The sequence below is a fragment of the Panthera onca genome, chromosome B1 (genome assembly GCF_046562875.1).
Source record: "Panthera onca isolate mPanOnc1 chromosome B1, mPanOnc1 haplotype 2, whole genome shotgun sequence".
NCBI classification, from domain to species: Eukaryota; Metazoa; Chordata; class Mammalia; order Carnivora; family Felidae; genus Panthera; species Panthera onca.
The window spans coordinates 73086370-73112261 of NC_138342.1; the positions used below are offsets into that span (position 1 = coordinate 73086370).

General features: G+C 40.5%; 1 protein-coding gene across 7 annotated transcripts in view; it reads right to left on the minus strand.

Annotated features, from left to right (window-relative positions):
- Window positions 1-25892, minus strand: part of FAM13A (family with sequence similarity 13 member A) — a 368680-nt gene that overhangs the window by 12011 nt on the left and 330777 nt on the right. For 5 of the 7 annotated variants that reach the window (XM_078445914.2, XM_078445911.2, XM_078445910.2 and 2 more), the window contains 5 exons: window positions 15985-16080; window positions 13696-13779; window positions 8183-8379; window positions 7541-7642; window positions 451-5079 (listed from right to left, as the gene is read on the minus strand). In XM_078445914.2, the coding sequence (XP_078302040.2) occupies window positions 4953-5079; window positions 7541-7642; window positions 8183-8379; window positions 13696-13779; window positions 15985-16080 (606 nt within the window). In that variant the 3' untranslated portion in view covers window positions 451-4952. Of the gene's footprint in view, window positions 1-450; window positions 5080-7540; window positions 7643-8182; window positions 8380-13695; window positions 13780-15984; window positions 16081-25892 lie in introns of those variants that run through there. The other 2 variants (XM_078445912.2, XM_078445913.2) reach the window with 2 other exon arrangements.

The following is a 25892-nucleotide window of genomic DNA, read 5'->3' on the forward strand; positions in this document are numbered from 1 at the left end:
GTGCCTGGCTTGTGGCAGCTGACGCACGGGGCAAGATGCTCACTTCAAACTGAAATGCACCTTTTCCTCCGAGTCACAGTATTCTGCTGGCCTTATTAGCGTCAGAATAATAAGTAGCTAACGAATTTACTATAATGGCCTCATTGACTTTGCAAAGATACTTAATTAAACACGTTTTTTTAGCTTAATGCCTTCACTTCTGCCCCTTCAGGCCCTTCCATGAATAGAGCACAGAGCAAAAGCCCATTTTTTTACCTAGAACCATGGGAATGCCTAATTTGTAATGAGTTTGCTTCACCTTCCAGTGACCTCCCTGGAAACAGAATAACAAAAGCTTAATCCTCATGAAGCTTCTGGGGAGTTCAGGGAACAGCAGTGATTCCTTAACTTAAGGTCAGACCACATAGGCAGCTGTCATACACTCCTGATTTTGTCAAAAATCTCAGAACATTCACAGTTAAAAATATTTTATTTAAGTTTACACAAAATACAGTCATGTACAAAAATGTACATAACGTTTTTCATTCAGTTTACATTTTAAAAAAGGACAACTGTAATTTCAAATACTTTCTGCTTATATGTCGTGTAAACATTGTTCTGGGCCCATATTAGTAACTAAAATTGTATCTACTCTTGGAGATTTGCATGACCGTATGTAGAGGTGCTTTCAGACTGAGAAAGAGATCTGCCAAACCCATTTCTCAAGACGCGAGCATGACCACAACAGGCTGGGTTCCAGGCAAAATGAGAGTCTCTAGAGACATAACTGCAGCTTCCCAGCCACATGAACTTGTAGGTGTACAGATTTCATTTTACAAACATTTTTGTGTACATCGGTAATTGACCTCAGCCTATGTACATCTAGTATGAAGGATCGTGGTAGAAGAATGCAGGCACCCACAGGGGCACACTCTGGATTCTGCAAAATGGCCAGTGCCCCAGTGCAGTGCCTGACATATAGATCATTCTTGTTTGGAGTGTGCCAGGTTGGCCACCATGCAAGGTGTGAGTGTGCACAATTTCAATGAACACTTGAAAATATGTTTAGCTAGTCTTACATCAAAATGTACTCGAGTACATTTTGAGGGTCAAGTGGAGAAAACATAAAAGAAGGGAATAAAAGAAAACAAAGCACACTGAGTTCTGCCACACACAATGTGCTTCAGAAGAAACACTGCTTCACATTTGAGTACAGTTTTGTCTCCCCCTGTTGACGTAACCAAGTGGATACTGAAAAGAACATCAAGGAGATGTTGATCATGAGGCAGAAACCACCTCTCTCCACCTAGGGGTGGGGAAAAAAAAAATCCAGGAAGCAGTGTGTCAGGAAGATTCTTCTTGAAATCAAAACAGAATTTAGACTACAACCAACTTTTCATAAAGCAGTTAATAGTTTATGGTACTCAAATACAAATATACCATCAAAAGTAGTAAGGTCTTACTGTTAAGAAAAGCGGTATCTTCATTATCAGATTAAGAATCTCTTAAAAAGTTCATCAACCAACTGAAATTTGATTTACCTTGTAAATCTGATCATTTCTGGATACTGGGCCCAATTCTGTCTGCTGGGAACTAAGAAGTTCCAGAAAGAACCAACCTAATTGGCACCACGACTGCCCCTTTTATAAACCTAAATATTCGGCTTATTAGGAATTCTAAGCTCAACCACATTAACAAATGCTCAGCCCCCAGGGGCTCCAAGACTGCTGGCCTCAGGACATCTCAGTGCAACATTTATGCTTCAAGCACAGCCCTGCGGCATTTGTCCAGAAATGCTACACCTGGGAGCAGGCACGCCCTGCAAGAGCCTCTTCAGCCACCACGCAAGAATTGCATCAGAATGAGACAACGCAAAAATGACACCAATGTCACAAACAGAGACGTGGCTGAGCCCTGCCTAGGCAATAAATAATAACCTTTAGATTTCAAACTGTCAACGAAAGGGAAGAAATCTAATTTTTAGCTCTCAATGCGTTCTTATAGCTAGCAATTCAAAAAAATTAGTTCCCCAGCTTGAAATTTGGTTTGGTCTTCGATGGAAATTTCCCCTGAATTGGGAGATCACTGAGATTGTGTGAGCTTTCTTCTACCAGTTTAAGACAAACATGCTGTCTGAAAAACTCAGCAGGTCCTGATCCTAAACCCTGCACAAACATGTCTGCAAAGTGAGATTTGAACTAAATGATGCAGAGATGAAATGCAGTCATGATACCGTACTGAATATAAACATCTATTTCAATGTTTACTCCAGACTGAACACGATAAAAAGCAAATGTGTGTGTGAAAATTACAAGCCTCTGCTATTTCTCATTCTTACAATCATACCATCAAGTTTATTCACGCTTTACCTTTACTTATCATTGCTATTAAATAACCCTCGACATTTGTTTTGTTGGCATGTGCTAATAAACACACACACATTCCCAAGAGAGCACAGGAAAAACCCCAGTCCAGAGTATTCTGTGTGAAGCCAATTAAGACACTGCCTCTAGGGCCATGAGACCCTGGGCTGCAGAAATGGTTGCTGTGGAAACAAATTTGCCTCAGCCTTTCTGGCAGAGCCAAAACCCACTGCCAGGTCTTCAAATAGGGTCTTGTGTAAACAGGGCTTTTCCGCCTTTAATGTGGGCGCCATTCTAGGAAGTATACAGATGAGAAATTACAAAGGAAAACACAACATACCATGCACAATTTATTTGACTGTAACTTGGTGTTTTCTTTTATTCATCATACAAATTTGAATGGGGAGTCCTGGATAAGTCTTTTAATTAATTTACCTTTGGCAGAAACAACAGATTTCAAACATTTAGTAGCTTCTCATTTATATAGCATTTTTCTTTTAAAATTCTGTGTGTAGCATATTAGTATTTTCAAAACAATACTCTTCAACAGATGTGCTTTAAAGGTTAACTGGTAATGATTTGATTTATATTATAGCTTATTTAAGAGAATAATTACTTAAAAAGGACACACTAGACATGTATTTCCTTAAAAAATACGATTTTTGGTCATGTGAATGATTCATGTTCAGATTTCAAAAATAGAAAACATCCTAAAGTGCTTAATTTTATTTATAATATAACTCCTTGAAATTATAGTGATCTGTAATGTAAACAGTAGAGCAAAGAATACCAAACTATATATTCATGTACATTTAAATTTGTAGGAATATGTACCGTTTTTAAATGTGTGGATTAAAACAGGGCACTTCCAAACACAGCTCATGCTTCTCTATATGATTATTGTTAAGAGCAAACTTAAAGGTATTCTTTTTCCCCACTCCTGACTTAAAACGATTTTCAACTGACACCTTCTACCTCACCTCAGCAATGGAAAACACTGCTATAAATCCAATCTGACCAGTTTCTCAAGAGCCCATTTCGAAACTGACAACCGGTCTGTATAGAGTTTAGCGTTCTTTTTATTTTCTTCTTATTATCAAACAAAACAAAATGGTACCCTTTAAGAAAGCAACTCTCAAAACAGAGGAGGGCAGCCTTGCTCTCCTGTTCATCCTGCGACTTGATCTTTAAAAGGCAGAGCCTGCTGAAGTGCCTTCTCTTGGCAACCAGTGGCTGGTGTGCAGACACTTGACCTCAACCTCACAAAGCACAAAGGTAGGCCTTGGACGGACAGGCAGAAACAGAATTCATTTTCCTCAGTGCAGACGCAGAAGGTTAAAAAGGAACAACAAATCACAAGGTGACATCAGCACAGCGAGAGATGAATGGTTTGGTGCTTTAAATTCCCTGGTCTTCCCCAAATGTCTAATATAGACAGCTTTGTGACACAGTCTTTGAAAAAAATTATAATCATAAGTGACCACACACCCTTATTTTCCTCTTTATACGTACATGATCTTGAAAATAGTGTGATTTAGATTCTGCCTTGGGCTGAGTTCTGAGGGCTACATTTACCCCTCAGGGGATTTTAGTGCAGGTTTACTTAAAAAAAAAAAAAAATTAAACTCTGATAAGTACTCAGAAGGTTTAGAACACAGGCTCGCTCTTTCTCTCTCTCATGATCCTCAACACTTAAGCTAAGAAGTAAGCAAGATCTTTTATGTTTGGTAAGAGTCAAATGAAACCAAGCCCCAAACAGGATGTCATAGCATGCTGGCCTTGCTCAGTGTTTGGTGTTAAAATCTGAGACTGATAAGTGCAATCCATGTTCAGGAAAGAATTTTCCAGGCTCTTCACCCTGTTGCCTGAATTAAAAATCAACATTAATATAGCCACATTCCCTCCATCCTCTGTAGATGATCCAGTCCTAGTCAGGAAACAAAATGCTTCGCCAGCTGAGGGAGTCTTGAAGAAACACACCATCAAATAGATGACTGCACTGCCATTTTGGGCAGGTACGGCTTCCGTCTTCCTGAGAACTGAAGGGGACACGATCCACACGGGTGGGGAAAGGCGCAGCTCTGTGGAAAGGTCATGAGAATGGCCCAGGCAGCAAACAGGGCTCCAGCACGTGTTCCCACTTTCCTCGGAAAGAGAACACGGACCTGCACAGCGAGTTCGTTCTCTAGAGGGAAGTCCTGAGCTTGTTTTCATCACAGTTAGACAGAGAATGGTCTCCTGTTTCTCAGTTATCCAGGGAAGAATAGTGTATATTCTCTGTAGATGAGCGTGTCTCAACGTAGTGATTCAGCACGGCCAACGTTAGTAAAGCTTCCCCTGCAGTATCCACGTGCACCCGTGGGATCTTGACTGTTCCTTGCAACAGTCTTAAGTCGGAGCAAGTTGCCCTCTCCCATGCAGACAGCTTCTAAGGCAGGCGATGGAAGCTGGAGCTGATCCCAAAGGCCCGAGGCAGTAGGGCTGTGTGCTCTGAGGTCCAGCTCCCACGCTGCCTTCCGGGTTTCGCAGAGCTGCTATTTACCAGGGGAGGCGGGTAGCAAGTCCAGCCTGCACCTTCAGCCCCCTTAGTGCCGGCTGGGGCTGTGCCCCTTACATGGACTTGGAATCAGTGTCTCTCTTGCTGATGAGCACCTCCAAGAGCCTTAATTTTGCCTTTATGTGCTTATATTCATTGTATTCTTCAGCCATAGGAGTGCGGTCTTCCTTCTGGACACTTCTAACGGAAACAAAAGGAAAGGGGGCTGAGGATCGTTTAGATGATATTGCTTATCAGGTGAATTATCATCATGTAGAAACTCTGCAGTTATCAACCTGTAGAATCGGTGTTCCCAAGTGTCACTTGGTATCAAGACTGATGGTGGGCTTAGACAATCAGCGAAAGACAGCTTCCCCCAGAAGGCACAGTGCAACTGAGTTTTTGTAGTTAATCTGGCATCTTGCAGAATGATATGAAGGACTAAAAACCGAGAAATGTTTTCTCTCTGATGTTGGTGTATGAATTTGCATTAAGAGTCTCTGTAGACTGAAATCCTTTATTTATACTTAAATGTCTTTTCACTTTTATAGATTTCATCTAATGAACTATTAAGTTTCTAATTACCAACTGGGATACCCATAATTTATAGGTTTAAAAACACAGAGTTAATACCCTGGTTATAAAATTACTCTTGGAATTCAGCAATTGGATCACATAATACTAATAAAGCTTTACAGTTTACTAGGAATCTTATATGCATACCTTTTATATGTGCAAGTACTAACTGAGAGCTTATTGTAGGCCAGGAACTGTGCTAAGTACCCTGTGTCCATGATCTAATATAACCCTCACCAGAGCTTGATGAAATAGTGCTGCCGTCTACATTCTCAACCATGGAGCAATACAGCCCAGCTGCTTCTAATTTCACTTTGAAATGCACATGTCAAACATTCAAATACCAGGCTTCCTTTTCTTCTTAAAGAGAAAAACAGGGACCCCTGGGTGGCTCAGTCGGCTGAGTGACTGATTCTTGGTTTTGGCTCAGGTCATGATCTCAAGGTTTGTGAGTTTGAGCACCACATAGGGCTCTGTGTGGAGCCTGCTTAGGATTCTCTTTTTCCCTCTCTCTCTGCTCACTGCCCCCCTCTTGCACTGTCTCAAAAAAAAAATTAAAAAAAGAGAAAAATATAAGAAAGTAGATAGCATGGGGCTTATATAATTTTGCTCAATGAACTGAAAGTTCATTGATTCATGCCCTGCCTTGTTCAAGAAAAGGGCTCTAGATGGCTTCTCAGCAGAAGGCAATGAAAGGAATAGCCATCTGAGAGTTGACTTCGCCCTGCTCTTTGAGGGGCTTCACTGTCCTCAGATATGAAATAATGGGACCAGATTTAATGATATCTGAAGTCAGAGTTTTAAACGTGTATGATAATGCACCTGGCTGGCTCAGTTGGAAGAGCATGGGGGTCTCAGTCTCAGGGTCATGAGTTTGAGCCCAACACTGGGTGTAGAAATTACATACATACATACATAAATAAAAACTTGTATGATTATTATAAATTCCCATTAACTATACTTGCTTAAAACCTGTGAAGTTTACATAATTTTATACAGTTCCTCAACAGGATATCTGCATAAAGTGACTATAATTACATGGAAAAAAAGATAAACAGACAAACCAAAAATATGTTCAGAAAGAAGAATGGAAGAAACATTAATTCTGGTTTATCATCAGTTATTATTTTGCATATTATTTCTTTTGTCTGCTTGTCTATGTTTTCTAAATATCATACAATGCATGGAGAAAGAAAAACAAGTATTTATGTATAAAAACTCACAGATCCAAATCAGGGACGCTAAAAATACAAAATTTATATGATAAACTGAAATGACCTGGAATACATTTTAAATACCAAAATTGATGTTTACAGTGCTTTTATTTCCAAACACTTTTGAGAAGGATGAAAGGGGACCTTTTAAAGGGAAACTATATTTATATTGCTTAAATAATTTGGATTAAAATAAAATCATTTTAAAATGTTAAAACTGAACTTCCATGTAAGAGAGGCAAATAAATCCATTCCCTGTCCTTCCCGGTCTCAGGCTGTGACCTGAGTAAGAGCTGTCTGTGGTCACTAGCAAACAGGGGATGCTATTCCTTAGCATAATGCTCTACAAGGTTGATTATACCATGTCTTGAAACTCACCAGAGAAAGGCATACTGTCAGTCTCATGGACTTACAGCTTCTTGTCTATTTTCATTCAAACCTGACAACAATCACCTTTGCTTTTAAAATAAGCCTAAAAATACCAAGGTTTAGAATTGCCCTTTCCTTATTTCTCCTTCTAGTTTACGAAGACAAAACCAAACCCAAACCAAAAACCAGTGCCGTCAACTGGAAACTTAGCTTCAAGCTGCTCTTTTTAGATTAGAATTTGATGTGACAGGTTTTATAGATGTTAGGTGAATTTACATCAGTCTTGGATACTATTCAAGGAGGATTTCTTGCTGAAGGATCATACAAACCTCACCATCTCACCGTAAACTGCCAGGGGCCCTGGGCGCGAGCCAAGGGACTACGTTACAGAGAGGAGGCAGAGGGCTTCCCACCTTTGGAGCACTGCATAAATCTGACAGGAGCAAAAGAGGGGTGTGTGTGTGTGGAGGGGGAGAAGTGAGGGGAAAGGAAGCATGCACTACCTTCCATTTTGTCTGAAAAAATTGTCTTCAAAATCACGAAGTTTCTTTCGAATCCTTTTCTTTTGTTCTCTCATTTCCTGAAGATGTTCCAAGAGTTCCGGTCTGAGAGAGACAGAAAAATTTCAAGAAAATTGGGTTAAATTGGAATTGTTATAGATATAATGAATGTGCAATTTGACAGGGGTTGTGGAGAAGTGGGGGGAAGCATGGAAATGCAAAAGCTGTTAAGGGAGCTGAGGGTCAGCAGAAATGGCGGTTTCCCATCCCCTGAACCAGATAGAGCTCCCCGGACTCCCGCAAAGCTCCTGCTACTTATGAAGTCTTAGTGCCCATGGCACTTTATCACATTTTGTTTTGAAAGAAAGATCTGTGCTTGGTACATGTTAAATGATGAGTTGAAAAACAGAACCACAGAGTGCCATTCTAGAGCCCTGACTGTTGAAGCAAGATCTTGCGTGCTGCCTCAAATAACATGCAATGGAGAATATAAAAATGCTGAGCTGGAAGTAAAAGAAAAAAATTCACCATTCTATTTACACAGATGTACCCCAGGACAACTTATTTAAATACAAAGGCTAAAATATTTAAAAATGGTATTTTCATCAACACATTTCAACACCACCATCAAAATGACATACATACATTGAAGCAGCATGGAGGTTTGAAAGCCCGGTGTCTTGGCTGCATTTTGATGGTATTTTATCATCCATTGGGGAAATAAACCCATCAGCATCATCTTCAAATTGGTCCAGGAAGCAACGTGCACTGAAATCGGTTTTCAGAGTGACTGTGAAGTCCGGCTTTGTGTTGCTGTCATCTTCTGAGCCCTCATCTTCTTCCTGGAGATGTAAAACAACCCCAATAAAAATCTGGTTACTTTTCCTGGCACTCTTTCATTGTAAATATCATGTAACGACCATTTAATTATCCAGACAGCATATAGTTTCTTCTGTATCTACATTTAGCAACACATATGCACATTATCAATATATAACTGAGCATCTATATGAACACAATAAATAACACAAACACTAAACACAGCCACTCAGTAGGGGGAAAAACTATAAAACTATAAAAACTAGTGTACAGCACAACTAACATTTGTCAAGACTGAGGATATGAAGGAACCACCATTGTAATTTATACCGTAAATCAACTGCAGTTAAAAGAATCTAAAAATCCCCAGCTCTGTGATAACACATAACAAAATCCACCACCAGCAGTCAGTGCATTAAGGATTCCTTTAGTTGTGGACCTCAGAAAATGTGTTTTTTATTAAGCTATGAACATCTTGAGAAATTAAACAATACAGCCTTTCTGTTTAAGAGTTGAGATTAAAACATATTTTGTGGTTGCTTGATGCATACAATTTTAAGAAAGTTTTGAAAAGATCAAACCATTTATGTTCTCATCATTGGGGTCATAAAACTCAAGTATTTTTTTCAAGGAGCTTCCAAGGGACGCGGCTGTATTTTTTAGCATCCAAGACTCTCAGAAAAGCATGATATTCTCTGTCTGTCTTGGCAATGCAATTAGAAAAACAATGAAGTCAAATCACAGCTTCTTAGTGCCAATTTAAAGCTATGTAAATCTAAGGATGAAATGATATCAGTCTAAGTGAAAGATTTTAAAAGAAGTAATTTACTGCCAAAATGTACAGTCAGACCAGAAGAGGATATCCCAAGATCTGAAAAATTTAAAAAGTGGTTAAGAGCACAGATATGCGAACAACAGCAAGCACAACATCGGCGGTTCGAGTTGAACCAGGTGACTTCAGTGCAATCCAGCAAATTAATCGCAGGAGGTGGGAGTAGTTACCATTGGTGGTCAAAGTATGCAAAGTGCCAGGGGTGGATTTCCTTACCATAAAGTTTGGTATGTTTCTAATACTGCCTCTGAGGAGAAATAATGTGAATAAACAAATAAACAGGAAACACAAAAACAAAAAAAGGACTATTGCACAACTATGATGAAAGTACTGCTCTGAAGGCACGAAGATAAAACTGGTCAAAACTAGGTAGCTCTCTCAGATTCCCTTCTGCTGTGACGTCAAATCTTCAATCTCTTTGCTTAGAAGTAAATGCCTCATTATTAATTTTTAAAAATTGAAATTATTAAAGAAGATTTTAAATTTATAGTGTCAAAGTGACTTTAAAACTAATAATTTTAAAGTTTCTCTTTTTTTGTGAAAGGAAGTTAACAATTCCCACCTATGTAGTTTTTAGAATTAATGGAGATAACGTATAGACCTCGCAAGCTACATGGGGCACAGAGGCAGTGCAGATCAACCTCCTGCCCCCATCCCCTGCTCTCCTGGATGAGGAAGGACCAGGTGGAACTACTGGACAGAAAACTCCACTGAGGCGAGGATTTGGGCCTGTCTGTTCACTGCTGTTCCTAGAGCCTAGCCAATGCCTGCATATCATAGGTGCTAATTAATGTCTGTCAAACAGTCTAGTAATTCAGTTTTAAAAGAAAAATACAAATTACTGGAGGAGAGTATAGCCTTGTAGCCCAAGGAAGGTAAGAAATAAAAGTCAGGTGTTTTGGACTAATCAATTACATCCCAAGGCCCTAAGAGAACTTAAAAAGATGAGAACGTGTCTTGCACACAGTGGGAACTCAAAGCATTTAAAGAGGAAGCTGAATAGATCTATTCTCAGTAAAGCTGTGAAAATCATAGGGGAAAAAGAAAAAAAGAAATGATAAACCTAGATCTTCAAATTATAAGACCATAGGGTCCTTGTGCACATTGGGTAGATTCTAGAAGTTATCAATACTAGATAACATCTGAACGACTGAAAAAGAATCCATGATCAACAGTGACCCCTTTAGGAAAACCATTTTTCCTTTATTGACAGGATTGGCATAATATTTGGATTTCAATAATTAATGAGGTGAGCTGATCTACGAAAGGAGAGCTGATCGTGAAAATTGATGCAGGGTGATGATGCAGGGTGGCATGAATCTGGAGGGAAGTCTGTAACAGGTCCTTTGCCGGACCCAGCCTTACTCAGTATTTATCAATCACTTGGATAAAGACGCAAAAGGCATATTCACAGAATGCACAGAGAATACAAAGTAGGGAGGGATATCTGATATGTTGGAATAAAATGTCTAGATTTAATCAGTTTCACCAGGCTGGTATATAGAAGTGTGATAAGTAACTAATTGAAAAAATTCAAGGTGGTACAATTTAGGTTAGAAAATAAAAGATGGACATATAAATGACAAGCAATCCAAGGAAAAGCAAGCTGGGGACTGCATAAATCAGCAGTGAGATAGGGCCGTGGGCAGTGGTTCTCAACTGGGGGTCACTTTGACCCTAGTGGACCTTTGGCAAGGTCTGGAGACATTTTGGGAAGGGGGTGGAAGTAGTGCACGACTGGCATCTGGTGGATGGAGGCCAGCCCCCAACGACAACAAGTTATCTGGCCCCAAAAGTCTGCAGTGTGGAAGCTGAATGCACGTGCCCCAGAAAGAGTACAGCGAATTCACAATACATTGACAGTCATGTAGGCATAGAGTTGTAGGACGAACGGCCCTGGATATCCAGATAAAGATCAGGATCAGTCCTTGCTCCACTGTCTTGCTGGCTAAATCATATCTAAAACAATGTTCAGTTCTGGGTATCAGTGAGTCCGAGGGCTCTAGGTAAACTGGTATGTGTGTATACAGCAGAACCGGTGGGTGGCTGGGAGGTGACCTGTATCACATGAGGAACAGGAAGAAGAACTTGGAGAAAAAACTTCCACAGGCTGTGGGTGAGAGCAGACAGGGGAGGTGACAGTAAAGACATGAAGGGCTCTCAAGGAAGAAGCAGTTATGCTCATTCCATATTGTTCCAGAAGGCAACACTAAGCCTATTAAGTAGAAAGTCATACATTAATAATAACTAAGAATATTATAATTTTAAGTCATTTTTATAGTTATCAAAGTTATTATATTCTGAAATTGCACATTATATAATTATTATTTTTTAGTATTTCAATAATGATAATTATAAAACTAACACTATAAAATCACTTTTTAGCTAATATTGGCGCTTAGCCCATGGAATGAGTGACCTTACTTCTCCATTGTTGTAAACTTTTCAAGGGTCAGGATGGAATCACTTCTTAGAGATAGTGTCTCTATTCTGTCAGATAAATTTTAAATTAAATTCTTATATTGGGAAGGAGAACTGACTAGACTATCTCTAGGATTTTTGGGCTAGAAGATGTTGGGCTCCAGAACTTGAGCTGGCTCTTTGTCATACACAGCTGGTTTCCTACCATTTAAAACCAGGGATGGTTTTTAAGGGAACCATGTCGATACAATCTTCTGATCTGCATCCATATCAAATTCTAAATTATATCAGAATTGTCAAGAATTAGTACAATCCAAACACATGCTAATAATTTGGGCCAGTTGGAACAAAATGAACTGAAAGACAACACTATTTACAAAAGCAATGTAAGCATTGCAAAATTATCTGAAATTCTGACCACCACATGGGCCAGGAGAAGAGCCATGGCCGAATTATAGTTGTGAAAAAGATAAACTAAGCCAAACAAGAAGATTTGGGAGAACGTCATCATTGATATATCTTCCATTCGTTTAGTGAGGCAATTATTAACTGTCATATTTTGGATGTATTAAAGAACACATTTTTATCTAGTAACAGTTCTGTGGTGTGCTTCTAAGAGAATTTCTAATTTTCATACACACAACTGCCCAAATTTCTTCAGTGATGGTGATTTCATTCTTGTGTGAAATTACCAGACAAAATTTGTCTTCTTTCATCAACATCAAATCTTATTGTAAGAAAATAGCTCCAATTTTTAAAATATAATATAGCATATTTGCCTAAATTTTATGTTTAGAGCATTTTCATAAAACAAGGTCTATTTAAAATAATATGAATAGTGAGCACAATCATTGCCTAATACCTTCAAATTAGGTCCATGAAGTATTTAATTAAGACCCCCAAGAAGTAAGAAAAGGAATAGAATAAATAAGAGAGAAGATAGTGTAACTTCTGGTACCTTCCTTCCGTCATAATGATGAGGACCAGGTAAGACAATGGAGCAGTTCTCAACTGGTGTCCCTCATGGGAACAAGGCCCTTATATTCTGTAATAACCTTTCCTGACTACAGTAAATAAATGACCACCTCAGGCCTGAAACTTTCACAGAAATATGACAAGTGAAACTCCTGAAACTCACTTCTGCTTTGGGTTTGACATTCCTTTCCAACTTAAACAATTGCTAAAATACAATTGCTGATTTAAAAAAACAAAAACAAAAACAAAAACAAAACTGAATCTGACTTTTCATCTCTAGAGCCCTGTAGAAGGAGTTCAGTTCGTTCCAGTTGTCTGGAAACAAAACCAGGAAAGAGGCTGATCCTGGTCCAGGCCAGTTGGGTCCCTACAGAGATGTACAGACCCGCGAGCACAGAGTGTACTCCCTCTCCAGCAAAAGCGGCCGCTGAAGACAAGGATTACCTGCATAAACTCCATAATTACTATGGGGGCAGAAAACAGAGCATATACTCCAGTGACTGCTGGCAATCGTACTATATTCCCAGATCAAGAGCAGATTATACAATCAGCCCCGAGGACTAAATGTGTTAGGGGAAAGTAAAAAAGAAGGAAGAGTGGGTGAAAGTGCGCCAGCAAGCTGTCAAAGACAAGGAAGATATCGGTCTATAAAACGATAGATTTTGTTGCATGCTATATGTATTGCCCCAGTTGATTTTGGGTTTTCTAGTAACTCAGTAAATAAGATTTCTGTGGAAGTTACCCAATGAGTTAATTAAAAAGGATTCTGGAATACAGAAAATCCATTCCAAAGAGAGGAAAAACAAAACTAAAAAATATTGTGAACCCACCCCCACCCCCCCCCCAAATCCCCGAAAAGCAAAATAAAAACAAAACAAACAACAAATAAGACACCAAAACAAGCAGGGGAATGAGATGCAATAAAGGAAATCAGCTCGACCACAGTATCAGTAAGAGATCACAGGCGGTTCCGGGCACTACTGATTTTGAGGGCACACTACAGGAAGCCACCACCGAGGGCCCAAGCACGACCTCACTGTGTCCACAAGAGGAAGGGAGGCCGGGAGAGCGATGCAGATTCAGCACGAGGTGAGCAGCGGGAGGTCCTCACCTTTATCTCCTTGAAGAAGGAAGCAGTTTCGCCCTCAATAATTGGCTGCAGCAAAGGGCTTCTCCGCTTGCTGGAGGGGGATCCCTGCAACAGGCGGTGACAGTTGGTTACACTGCGAACCCCTCTCCCTTTCCCACCAGGCCTCTGCTTCCTCTGAATCACTAGGGTTTATTACTGCCTTCGAATTATATACTCTAAACCCTCCCCACCAAAAATTCCCAGGAAAACCAGAAACAACCAAAGTTCTCGTCCGAGTTGGTGCTTCGCTCCAGAGCCCACAACCCAAACCAAGGAGGCCATGTTAGAGCAAGAATGGCATGTGAGTATGTGAACTGAACACAGAACAAACCTGAGGAGGAATGTGTGCTCCTCACTCTCTCTGCTGCCTGATTGCAATAGGTACAGGAACCCTAGAACTGTTACAAGCTTCAAGTAGAACAACATAGGCCCCTCAGGTGATTCAAAGGTTGTGTGACTTCCCTGTTTTACACTCACCTTATTTAGGGACACTTACTTAGGGGCACTAAGGGCTCCTAACTGGAGAATGAAAGAACTCCTTAGACTTAATCCTTTCACTGGTTAGTTTACTAATTTATTCCACAAAAAATTCCTAGAAAAGTAGCTTTCTTCTAATGTACCTGCCTAAAGTCTCTGGAACCTCATTCCTATGAACAAGTACACTGTCAGAAGAAATACAAAGATCATATCTCAGGTTTAGAAATAAACAAGGAGGGTGGGGCGCCTGGGTGGCTGAGTCAGTAGGGGGTGCCTGGGCAGCTCAGTTGGTTAAGCTTCTGACTTCGGCTCAGGTCATGATCTTGAGGTTCACGAGTTCAAGCCCCATGTCGGGTTCTGTGCTGACAGCTCAGAGCCTGGAGCCTCCTTCAGGCTGCTTCAGATTCTGTGTCTCCTCCCTCTCTGCCCCTTCTCCTCTCATGGGTTCTCTCTCAAAAATAATGAACATTAAGAAAAATTTTTAAAAAGAAATAAACAGGGAAGGTGCCTGGCTCAGTCAGCAGAGTGTGCGGCTCTTGATCTCAGGGTTGTGAGTTTGAGTTCTATGTTGGGTGCAGAGATTACTTAAAAATAAAATATTAAAAAAAAAAAGAAAAAAACAAGGAGATTTACTTTTGTAAAAAAATTATTTTAGAGAGAGAGGGGCTGCATGAGTGGGGGAGAGGGGGAGGGGGGAGAGGGGGAGGGAGAGAGGGAGAGAGGGAGAGAGAGAGAGAGAGAGAGGGAGAGAGGGAGAGAAAGAGAGAGAGAGAGAGAGAGAGACAGAGAGACAGAGAGACAGAGAATCCCAAGCAGGCTTCATACTCAGGGTGGAGTCCAATGCGGGGCTCAATCCCACAACTCCAGGATCATGACCCGAGATGAAATCAAGAGTGAGATGCTGAACAGACTGAGCCACCTAGGCGCCCCTAAACAAAGAGGTTTAAAGCAGGAATGGAAGAGAGGCAGCTAATGTAAGCATGCATTTTAATAACAACATAAAAGCAAGGCCATGTCTGTTGATTGAAACGTTTAAAAGCCATCAGGGGAAGCCCCTAATATTCCTGGAGAGGAGAGCACTGGGACAGAGGCAAGTGATTCCCCAAGAGAAGGACAGGGCATTAACGCTCACGCATAAGCTGGGTGGAAAAGCCAAGACTGGAATATGGGAGGAGGGCTAGCTGGCCAGCGCCTGACAGGCCTTTCCAGAGCTGAGAGCAAGTTTCCCGTCCCTTCTTTGGCCAAAAGCCGTTATGCGTAAGTCAGAGGATGGTGGTCTCCTTCCCTTTTCTTCTACCTCACGCTTGTCTGCAGCCTCCAAGAAAAGGAGGCTCTCTTGAGTTCCTTAGAGGATTTCTCCCTGGATAGGATTCCCAAGGGGGCTATCCCTCGCTTGGAGGGAGAGAGATGATTATTAACAGTGGGCCCTTGGGACAGAGAGGTCTGTGGACTGGAGAGGCCTAGAGAAACCACAGGCCTGTCCTGCTGGCACTCTGTCTCTGAGGAAAGGGGTGGGCGGTCCACCCAGCATGAGTCAGATCGATGTATACGTCAAAGCATGCCACCCAAAAGAAAACAAAACTCTATCAGCTTCACATTTGCTCATTTTTGGCAAATGTAGCCTCAGTAGTCTCTGATAAATCCTTCATTCCTCAAGCTTATGAACCATAAATATTAATGGCAGGTTTTAACTATGAAAGACTACTCATTAATGAGAAGGCAGGTTAGGGCTCTCTTAATATAGCCAGGGCCCATTCCAGCAGGCAATCAACCACAGAAAGGCGCCGTACTCACAATGATGGGTATGGTGTTGGCTCTGGACAGGATCTGTTTGACCAGCCGGTATCTGTCATACAGCGGCTTCATGACCTGACGTTCGTTCTTGGTTACCTGAAAGCAAGAGCGACGCAGCTGAGAAGCCTGCCTCTGGTGGTCAGGCTGTCAGCAGCTCAAGCTCAGGGCCTGGGGGAAATACAGATGATTCAACTCCGCTCTGGCCATTCTTGCAAAATGTACTTAAACTGATAATATTTTTCAGCCAGTGAATGTTTAAAATATCGACTTTAGTTGCAGACCTTTGGAAATCAGCAGCATTGCTTTTCCTCAATCAAAACTACGACCAGAATTCCCAGGTGATTCAGGTTCAGGGAAGAAGAAAGCATGTATTTCTATAATACTTACGGTGCGGCTCTGTAATCCATTTTGTTTTACATGTTTGTCTCCCCATGAAGTTGTTTTTAAGGACAAGGTTCTGGCGAACAGTAGGTATTCAAGGAACATCTGCTGCAAGACTGCATGGACTGACTCTCCCCATAGCCCTAAAATCTGGCAGGGCGCTCACAAATGTTTAAAGAACAGCCCCTTCAGGCAGTGGCGGCGGGGGGTGGGGGGGTGACACCCAACTCCCTGGGGTTTGGTACTAGAAGCCTTTCGTCATTTGCTGCTTCTCCTCTCCTGTCATACCTCAAGCTTCAGAGATAATCTAGGCTGTCTCCTACCTCTCTGCCTGGTCCTGCATGCCCTGCAAAGGCTGCCTCCCTGCTTCTTGGTTTGGCGGTTTCCAGATCAAGAGCCACCTCCCCCGTGCAGCATTTTCCAACATCCCCCATTCTGGGACACCTGCTCACTCACCTGTGTGTCACCTACTGCACCCTGTGTATACTTTGTAACTTCACACATGCTGTGCTATAGACTGAATGTGCATGTCTCTGCCAACCTCCTTTACTGAAACATAATCCCCCATGTAATGGCATTAAGCAGTTGGGACATTTGGAGGTGATTAGGTAAGGGTGGAACACTCATGAATGGGATTAGTGCCCTTAAAAAAGAGAGCTCCCTTGCCCCGTCTTCTAAGTGAGGACAGTAAGAGAATGGCTGTTGGTGAACCAGGAAAGAGCCCTCACCAGACACTGAATCTAACAGTGCCTTGATCTTGGACTTCCCAGCCTCTACAGCTGTGAGAAATAAACTTTTGTTGTTTATAAGGCACTCGTCTATGGTATTTTGTTAGAGCAGATCTGTGGATGACACATTTTATACCCTATAGTAACTATGTGTTGGCACATCTGTCTCCTTTTTAAGACTGTAAGGCCCTTGAGAGCAGGTGTTTGTGTGTTTTTTTTTTTTTACATTTTTTCAACGTTTTTTATTTATTTTTGGGACAGAGAGAGACAGACAGAGCATGAACGGGGGAGGGGCAGAGAGAGGGAGACACAGAATCGGAAACAGGCTCCAGGCTCTGAGCCATCAGCCCAGAGCCCGACGCGGGGCTCGAACTCACGGACCGCGAGATCGTGACCTGGCTGAAGTCGGACGCTTAACCGACTGCGCCACCCAGGCGCCCCCAGGTGTTTGTGTTTTGTATCCCTGGAAACTATGTCAGTGCCTGACATAATGGAAATATTACATGAATATCTGCAAAATGAGTGAACATTTAAAACATAAATATGTATGCAAAATGTATAGGTATGTATGCAGTTCACTTGTTTACTGAAATGGCCAAAGGGATCAAGTATCTTTGTTTTGAGTTTGCTATTTGTCTTCTGTGCTTTATTTCGGTGCACACATAAGGCATGAGTTACAGCGGTAAGGAAGGGCAAATAGCATTAGCTGTGACCATTTCTCTAATGGGCCTTTTGGGCCTCCAGCTTTGAAGACAACTGTGGATTATGCATGAATGGGTCACTCCTTTGTAACCTTTTATTTTTGCCTTTCTCAAAGTGGTCAACAATAAGTAGACTTTGGACAAACTTCATGTGTCAGGATAGGATCCTGCCATTATGCAAAAACATCTTGTGGACTTATTTTCTATTCAGAGCACTAAATAATCTTTTCTATTTCTTCCTAATGTCACAATGTTAAGAGTCAAGTGGAATTTTCCTATTTCTTGTTACCATATCAAAAGGAGTTTTAAAATTTTTATTTCACGGATGATTGTCAAAAAAGAAAGGGAATACAGACATCATTTTACACAAGAAAGTCTAAGGATCAAACTATGGATGTTACTACTGGACGCATGTACCACAACGGCTAACATGAAAGGACAGACAGTGCCAAGCATCAGCAAGAATGCTGAAGAACTGAACTCTCCCTCACTGCTGTGAAGAGTGGAACACTCTGGACAACTATGTGGCAGTGTCTACTAAGGCTGGACATAGGACTCCTCAGTTCCACTCTTTTTTTTTTTTTAATGTTTATTTATTTTTGAGACAGAGACAGAGCATGAGCAGGGGAGGGGCAGAGAGAGAGGGAGACACAGAATCTGAAACAGGCTCCAGGCTCTGAGCTGTCAGCACAGAGCCCAACGCAGGGCCCAAACCCATGAACTGCGAGATCATCACCTGAGCCGAAGGTGGACGCTCAACTGAATGAGCCACCCAGGCGCCCCTCCTCAGTTCCACTCTTAAGTATATACCAAACAACCGTGGCCTTAAGCTCACCAAAAGCCATACAGAATTATGTTCACAGCAGCACCTGGAAACCATCCATATGGCTAACAATGGGATGGATAAGGTATGTTCCCCAAACTGAATACTATACAGAATGAGGATGAATGAGCCACAGCTACAGGTAGCATTGTGCATTGATCTCACAAAAATAAACCCAAGTAAAATAAGCCAGACACTAAAGAATACATACTATAATATTCTACTTCTGTAAGTTCAAAAATAAGCAAGTAGAATCTACAGAGTTAGAAGTCAAGATGATGGTTTTTCCTTCACGCAGTGGAGGTCATGGTAAGGACTGGAAGGGGCTGGGAGCAGGGTTTTCAGAGGATCAGCAACATTTGTTTCTCGATGCTGGTTACCTGGACTTGTTTACTTTGTGAAACTGCATCAAAATATGTATTTATAATTTCAATTCCTTTCTGTATTTATGTCATACTTCAGCAAGAGTTGAACAACAGCCACAGATAAGTCTGAGGAGTAGAAATGGAAGGACTTGTACAATCTCACGTGTAGAATGACAAAATTTAGGACTGGAACACATGGAATAACTTTTTAAATACAAGATGTATCCATTAAATGTGTTTCAGATGAGGTTAAGGCACATCCTAATTGTCACCACATAACATGTGGAGAAATACTGTGCAAGATAAACAATAGTTTAGTGACCAAAAGACAAACCAAAAATAATCATAAGGAGCTAGCATTTCCCCATTGTGGACTTGCATCCTATTACTTGTTGCTTGGCATAAACATCTTTGGATTGTAGAGGATGGTCTGGATTTTAGAAGGAGACTTACCTGGTAAAACCAGTCAGCTATGGCAAATTTAAAATATTAAATATCTTTAAGTCTGACGGATGGAAAGAACTGTTACTACTTGATTTACACCAGAATTATTTTCATGAAATATCTCTGAAGACAAAGGCTTGGTGATACTCCCAAGTTAATACAATTTTCACTCACCATAAAGCCATGTCACATGCAATTATCAGTAGTGGATTTGTTAGATGAGCCAAAATCTAACCAACAGTTACATAAACAAAGCAGGGCCTTGGCTGAACTGCTAAAAAAGAGTCAGCTGATATTAAATGGACCATGGGAAAACTGTTTGGAAGTCAATGTCTCTTATTCTTGAATCATGGGCTGCTTGGAGATTCTGTTATTGACCCAGTTCTTGGTTCTGGCCTTTAAATGAGCCAATAAAGTTCTCTGAGCCTCGGTTTCCTGATTGGTAAACTGTAGAATTCAGATTAGAAAATCTTTATGATGTACAGTTGCTTGAAGATAACTTTAGGCTAAGCATGTAATACATGGTATTTTCTATTATACTTTCACTCCTCTTGCCTCAAACCTTTATTAGATTTTCATTTAGGTGGTAGCTGTGAATGGCTTTCCAGTGTGTGGGAAAAGGGTTACTACAGAGATGTATTTTGCACACAAATCAGGACAACGTAAAAACCTAGATACAAACATCTAATGGGGGAAGGCAGCTCCTCCCATTCTGTCTTTGTTTTTGATTAAAAGAAATCTTCATTTACTGGTCTCTTACCACTTTATTTGGTTGCTCTGTAAAGTCTCAGATAATATTTCCAGGTACCATGGGAACACCAGACAATAATTAATCCACATTTAAGTAGAGGAAAGTCTTGGACAGAAATTACAAAGACCTGATGAGACAACTGTATTTGCCTGCATTTATCTTTTGTGATGGTTTTTGTCTTAGCCTCAGATAAAACTTCCCTATAGAAATACCCATTTGGGGTCTGTTACCTGCACAACACAACAAAGGTCAAAGAGAAAATGATTGATGCTTTTAATTTGAAGATAAAGATAGAACTAGAACCATGGCATGTTAGAGCTAGATGAGCCTTGTTTTTTCATATGATGAAACTAAGCACCTGAGAGGGTAATGACTTGCCCAAGGCAGTAGATCTGGGTCAAGAACTCAGGTTTACTGACTCCCAGCCCAGTTTTCTTTCCATTCACATATGAGCAAGATGTGAAGTAAAGTAGAAACTTAACATGGTTAAGACATACTAAAAATGTCACAGTGAAGCATTTTCCTCTAATAGGGCTTGACCAAGTTATCTTCTGAATATAAAGAATTCTGCCTTCCAAGCTCAGAGCTCTGCCTGTATTGAGTTCACAAGACCTCTAGCTATCAATAGTAGCACAGAAGCACTGTGCCACCTAAAAATCTTCTTAGTAAAACAAGTGATTTGAGTTTGTGTGTGGAGGGATACCTCTGAGTCATAAAACCACTGGCAGGAGAAGACAAATGAGATGGATTCTTAGAACTATTGCATATTGGCCCATCAACTCAGAAAATGGCAACTGTTTCCTCTTTATTATCAGGTAAAAACGGTGGACTGTGCGATGAGCTGATGGCAACAGCCAACTTCGGCAAGATCCAGATCAGGATTTACATGCAGATCAAGTGGATTGATGGGCTACTCCAAGGAACAAATCAAAGCACACCTGATGGAGGGTCCAAAATAGCACTACAAGTAGGGTAATAAAATAACCAAAGTCACAACAACAGAGAGCAAGTAACAATCTCTGAAAAAACACCTCCTGAAGGGCCAGGCCCTGGACAGTATATGACCCTCTTTTAATATAGCAGTGCTCACAGGTACAGAGCACACAACAAGCTTTTGAAACGCGTAAGGGGCAGAAAACTAGCCAAAATGATGAAACAGAAGAACTCTCCTCAAAAGAAATTCTAGGAAGTAGAGACAGCTAACGAACTGATCAAAAACTATTTATAAATTTTTTTTTTAACGTTTATTTATTTTTGAGACAGAGAGAGACAGAGCATGAATGGGGGAGGGTCAGAGAGAGAGGGAGACACAGAATCTGAAACAGGCTCCGGGCTCCGAGCTGTCAGCACAGAGCCCGATGCGGGGCTCGAACTCACGGACCGCGAGATCGTGACCTGAGCCGAAGTCTCAGGCTGCTTAACTGACTGAGCCACCCAGGCGCCCCTGATCAAAAACTATTTAAGCAATATAACAGAACAAGAATTTAGAATAATAGTCATAAAATTAATTGCTAGGCTTGAAAAAAGTATAGAGGACAGCAGAGAATCTATTGCTACAGAGATCAAGGGACTAAAATATAGTCATGAGGAGCTAAAAATGCTATAAATGAGGTGCAAAATAAAATGGAGGCGGCCATAGCACAGATTGAGGAGACAGAGGGGAGAATAGGTGAATTAGAAGATAAAATTATGGAAAAAGAGGAAGCTGAGAAAAAGAGAGACAAATAAATCCAGGAGTAGGAGGGGAGAACTAGAGAACTACGTGATGCAATCAAATGGAACAATATCTGTATCACAGGAATTCCAGAAGAAGAAGAAGAGAGAGAGAAAGGGGCTGAAGGTGTACTTGAACAAATCATAGCTGAGAACTTCCCTGATCTGAGGAAGGAAACAGGCATTAAAATCTAAGAGGCACAGAGAACTCCCTTCAGACATAACTTGAGTCGATTTTCTGCACAACATATCATAGTGAAACTGGCAAAATACAAGGATAAAGAGAGAATTCTGAAAGCAGTTAGGGATAAACGGGCCTTACCATACAAAGATAGACACATAAGGGTATTAGCAGACCTATCTACTAAAATTTGGCAGGCCAAAAAGGAATGGCAGAAAATCTTCAATGTGATGAACAGGAAAAATATGCAGCTGAGAATCCTTTACCCAGCAAGTCTGTCATTCAGAATAGAAGGAGAGATAAAGGTTTTCCCAAACAAACAAAAACTGAAGGAATTCATCACCACTAAACCAGCCCTACAAGAGATCCTAAGGGGGACTCTGTGAGTGAAATGTTGCAAGGACCACAAATTACCAGAGACATCCCTACAAACATGAAATCTACAGATCTCACAATGATTCTAAACACATATCTTTCACTAATAACACTGATTGTAAAAGGACTAAATGCTCCAACCAAAAGACACAGTTTCAGAATGGATAAAGAAACAAGACCCATCTATTTGCTGTCTACAAGAGACTCATTTTAGACCTGAGGACACCTTCAGATTGAAAGTGAGGGGATCGAGAACTATCTATCATGCTACTGGAAGTCAAAAGAAAGCTGGAGTAGCCATACTTCTATCAGACAAACTAGACTTTAAATTAAAGCTGTAACAAGAGATGAAGAAGGCCATTATATAATGGTTACAGGGTCTATCCATCAGGAAGAGCTAACAATTATAAATGTCCATGCGCCGAATACGGGAGCCCCCAAATATATAAAACAATTACTGACGAACATAAGCAACCTTATTGATAAGAATGTGGTAATTGCAGGGGACTTCAATACCCCACTTACAACAATGGATAGATCATGTAGCATCAATAAAGAAACAAGGGCCCTGAATGATACATTGGATCAGATGGACTTGACAGATATATTTAGAACTCTGCATCCCAAAGCAACAGAATATACTTTCTTCTCGAATGCATGTGGAACATTCTCCAAGATAGATGACAAACTGGGCCACAAAACAGCCCTTCATAAGTATACAAGAATTGAGATCATACCATGCATACTTTCAGACCACAATGCTATGAAGCTTGACATCAACCACAGGAAAAAGTCTGGAAAACCTCCAAAAGCATGGAGGTTAAAGAACACCCTACCAAAGAATGAATGGGTCAACCAGGCATTAGAGAAGAAATTAAAAATCATATGGAAACAAATGAAAATGAAGACACAACCATCCAAATGATTTGGGATGCGGCGAAGGCAGTCCTGAAAGGAAAATACATTGCAATCCAGGCCTATCTCAAGAAACAAGAAAAATCCCAACTACAAAATCTAACAGCACACCTAAAGGAAATAGAAGCAGAACAGCAAAGGCAGCCTAAACCCAGCAGAAGAAGAGAAATAAACAATCAGAGCAGAGCAGAAATAAACAATATAGAATCTAAAAAAAACAGTAGAGCAGATCAATGAAATCAAGAGTTGTTTTTTTGAAAAAATAAACAAAATTGATAAACCTCTAGCCATGCTTCTCAAAAAGTAAAGGGAGATGACCCAAATAGATAAAATCATGAATGAAAATGGAATTATCACCACCAATCCCTGAGAAATACAAGCAATTATCAGGGAATACTATGAAAAATTATATGCCAACAAACTGGACAACCTGGAAGAAATGGACAAATTCCTAAGCACCCACACACTACCAAAACTCAAACGGGAAGAAGTAAATTTGAACAGACCCATAACCACCGAAGAAATTGAACCAGTTATCAAAAATCTCCCAACAAATAAGAGTCCTGGGCCAGATGGCTTCCCAGGGGAATTCTACCAGACATTTAAAGCAGAGTTAATACCTATCCTTCTCAAGCTGTTCCAAAAAACAGAAATGGAAGGAAAACTTCCAGACTCATTCTATGAAACCAGCATTACCTTGATTCCCAAACCAGACAGAGACCCCACAAAAAAGGAGAATTACAGGCCAATATCCCTGATGAACATGGATGCAAAAATTCTCAACAAGATACTAGCAAATCGAATTCAACAGCATATAAAAAGTATTATTCACCATGATCAAGTGGGATTCATTCCTGGGCTGTAGGACTGGCTCAATACTCACAAATCGATGTGACATATCACATTAATCAAAGAAAAGATGGAAACCATATGATCCTATCAATAGAAGCAGAAAAAGCATTTGACAAAATACAGCACCCTTTCTTAATAAAGACCCTCGAGAAAGTCGGGATAGAAGGAACATACTTAAACATCACAGAAGCCATTTATGAAAAGCCCATAGCTAATATCCTCCTCAATAGGGAAAAACTGAGAGCTTTCTCCCTGAGATCAGGAACACGACAGAGATGTCCATTCTCACCGCTGTTGTTTAACATAGTGTTGGAAGTTCTGGCATCAGCAATCAGACAACAAAAGGAAATCAAAGGCATCAAAATTGGCAAAGATGATGTCAAGCTTTCACTTTTTGCAGATGACATGATTCTATACATGGAAAATCCAACAGACTCCACCAAAAGTCTAGAACTGATACATGGATTCAGCAGTTACAGGATACAAAATTAATGTACAGAAATCAGTTGTATTTTTATAAACCTATAATGAAGCAACAGAAAGACAAATAAAGAAACTGATCCCATTCATAATTGTACCAAGAAGCATAAAACACCTAGGAATAAACCTAACCAAAGATGTGAAAGATCTGTATGCTGAAAATTATAGAAAGCTTATGAAGGAAATTGAAGAAGATACAAAAAATGGAAAAACACTCCGTGTTCATGGATTGGAATTATAAAATTGTTAAAATGTCAATACTACCCAAAGCAATCTACACAATCAATGCAATCCCAATCAAAATTGCACCAGCATTCATCTCGAAGCTAGAACAAGCAATCCTGAAATTTGTATGGAACCACAAAAGACCCCAAATAGCCAAAGTAATAATGAAGAAAAAAAAACAAAGCAGAAGGTATCACAATCCCAGACTTTAGCCTCTACTACAAAGCTGTAATCATCAAGACAGCATGGTATTGGCACAAAAACAGACACATAGACCAATGGAATAGAATAGAGACTCCAGAACTGGACCCACAAAAGTATGGCCAAATAATCTTTGACAAAGCAGGAAAGAATATCCAATGGAAAAAAGACAGTCTCTTTAACAAATGGTGCTGGGAGAACTGGACAGCAACATGCAGAAGAATGAAACTAGACCACTTTCTTACACCATTCACAAAAATAAACCCAAATGGATGAAGGACCTGGGTGTGAGACAGGAAACCATCAAAACCCTAGAGCAGAAAGCAGGAAAAAACCTCTCTGATCTCAGCCGCAGCAATTTCTTACTTGACGCATCTCCAAAGGCAAGGAAATTAAAAGCAAAAGTGAAATACTGGGGCCTCATGAAGATAAAAAGCTTCTGCACTGCAAAGGAAACCATCAAAAAAACTAAAAGGCAACCGACGGAATGGGAAAAGATATTTGCAAATGACATATCTGATAAAAGACTAGTATCCAAAATTTATAAAGAACTGACCAAACTCCACACCCAAAAAACAAATAACCCAGTGAAGAAATGGGCAGAAAACATGAATAGACACTTCTCTAAAGAAGACATCCAGATGGCCAACAGGCACATGAAAAGATGCTCACCATCACTCCTCATCAGGGAAATACAAATCAAAACCACACTGAGATACCACCTCATGCCGGTCAGAGTGGCTAAAATGAACAAATCAGGAGACTATAGATGC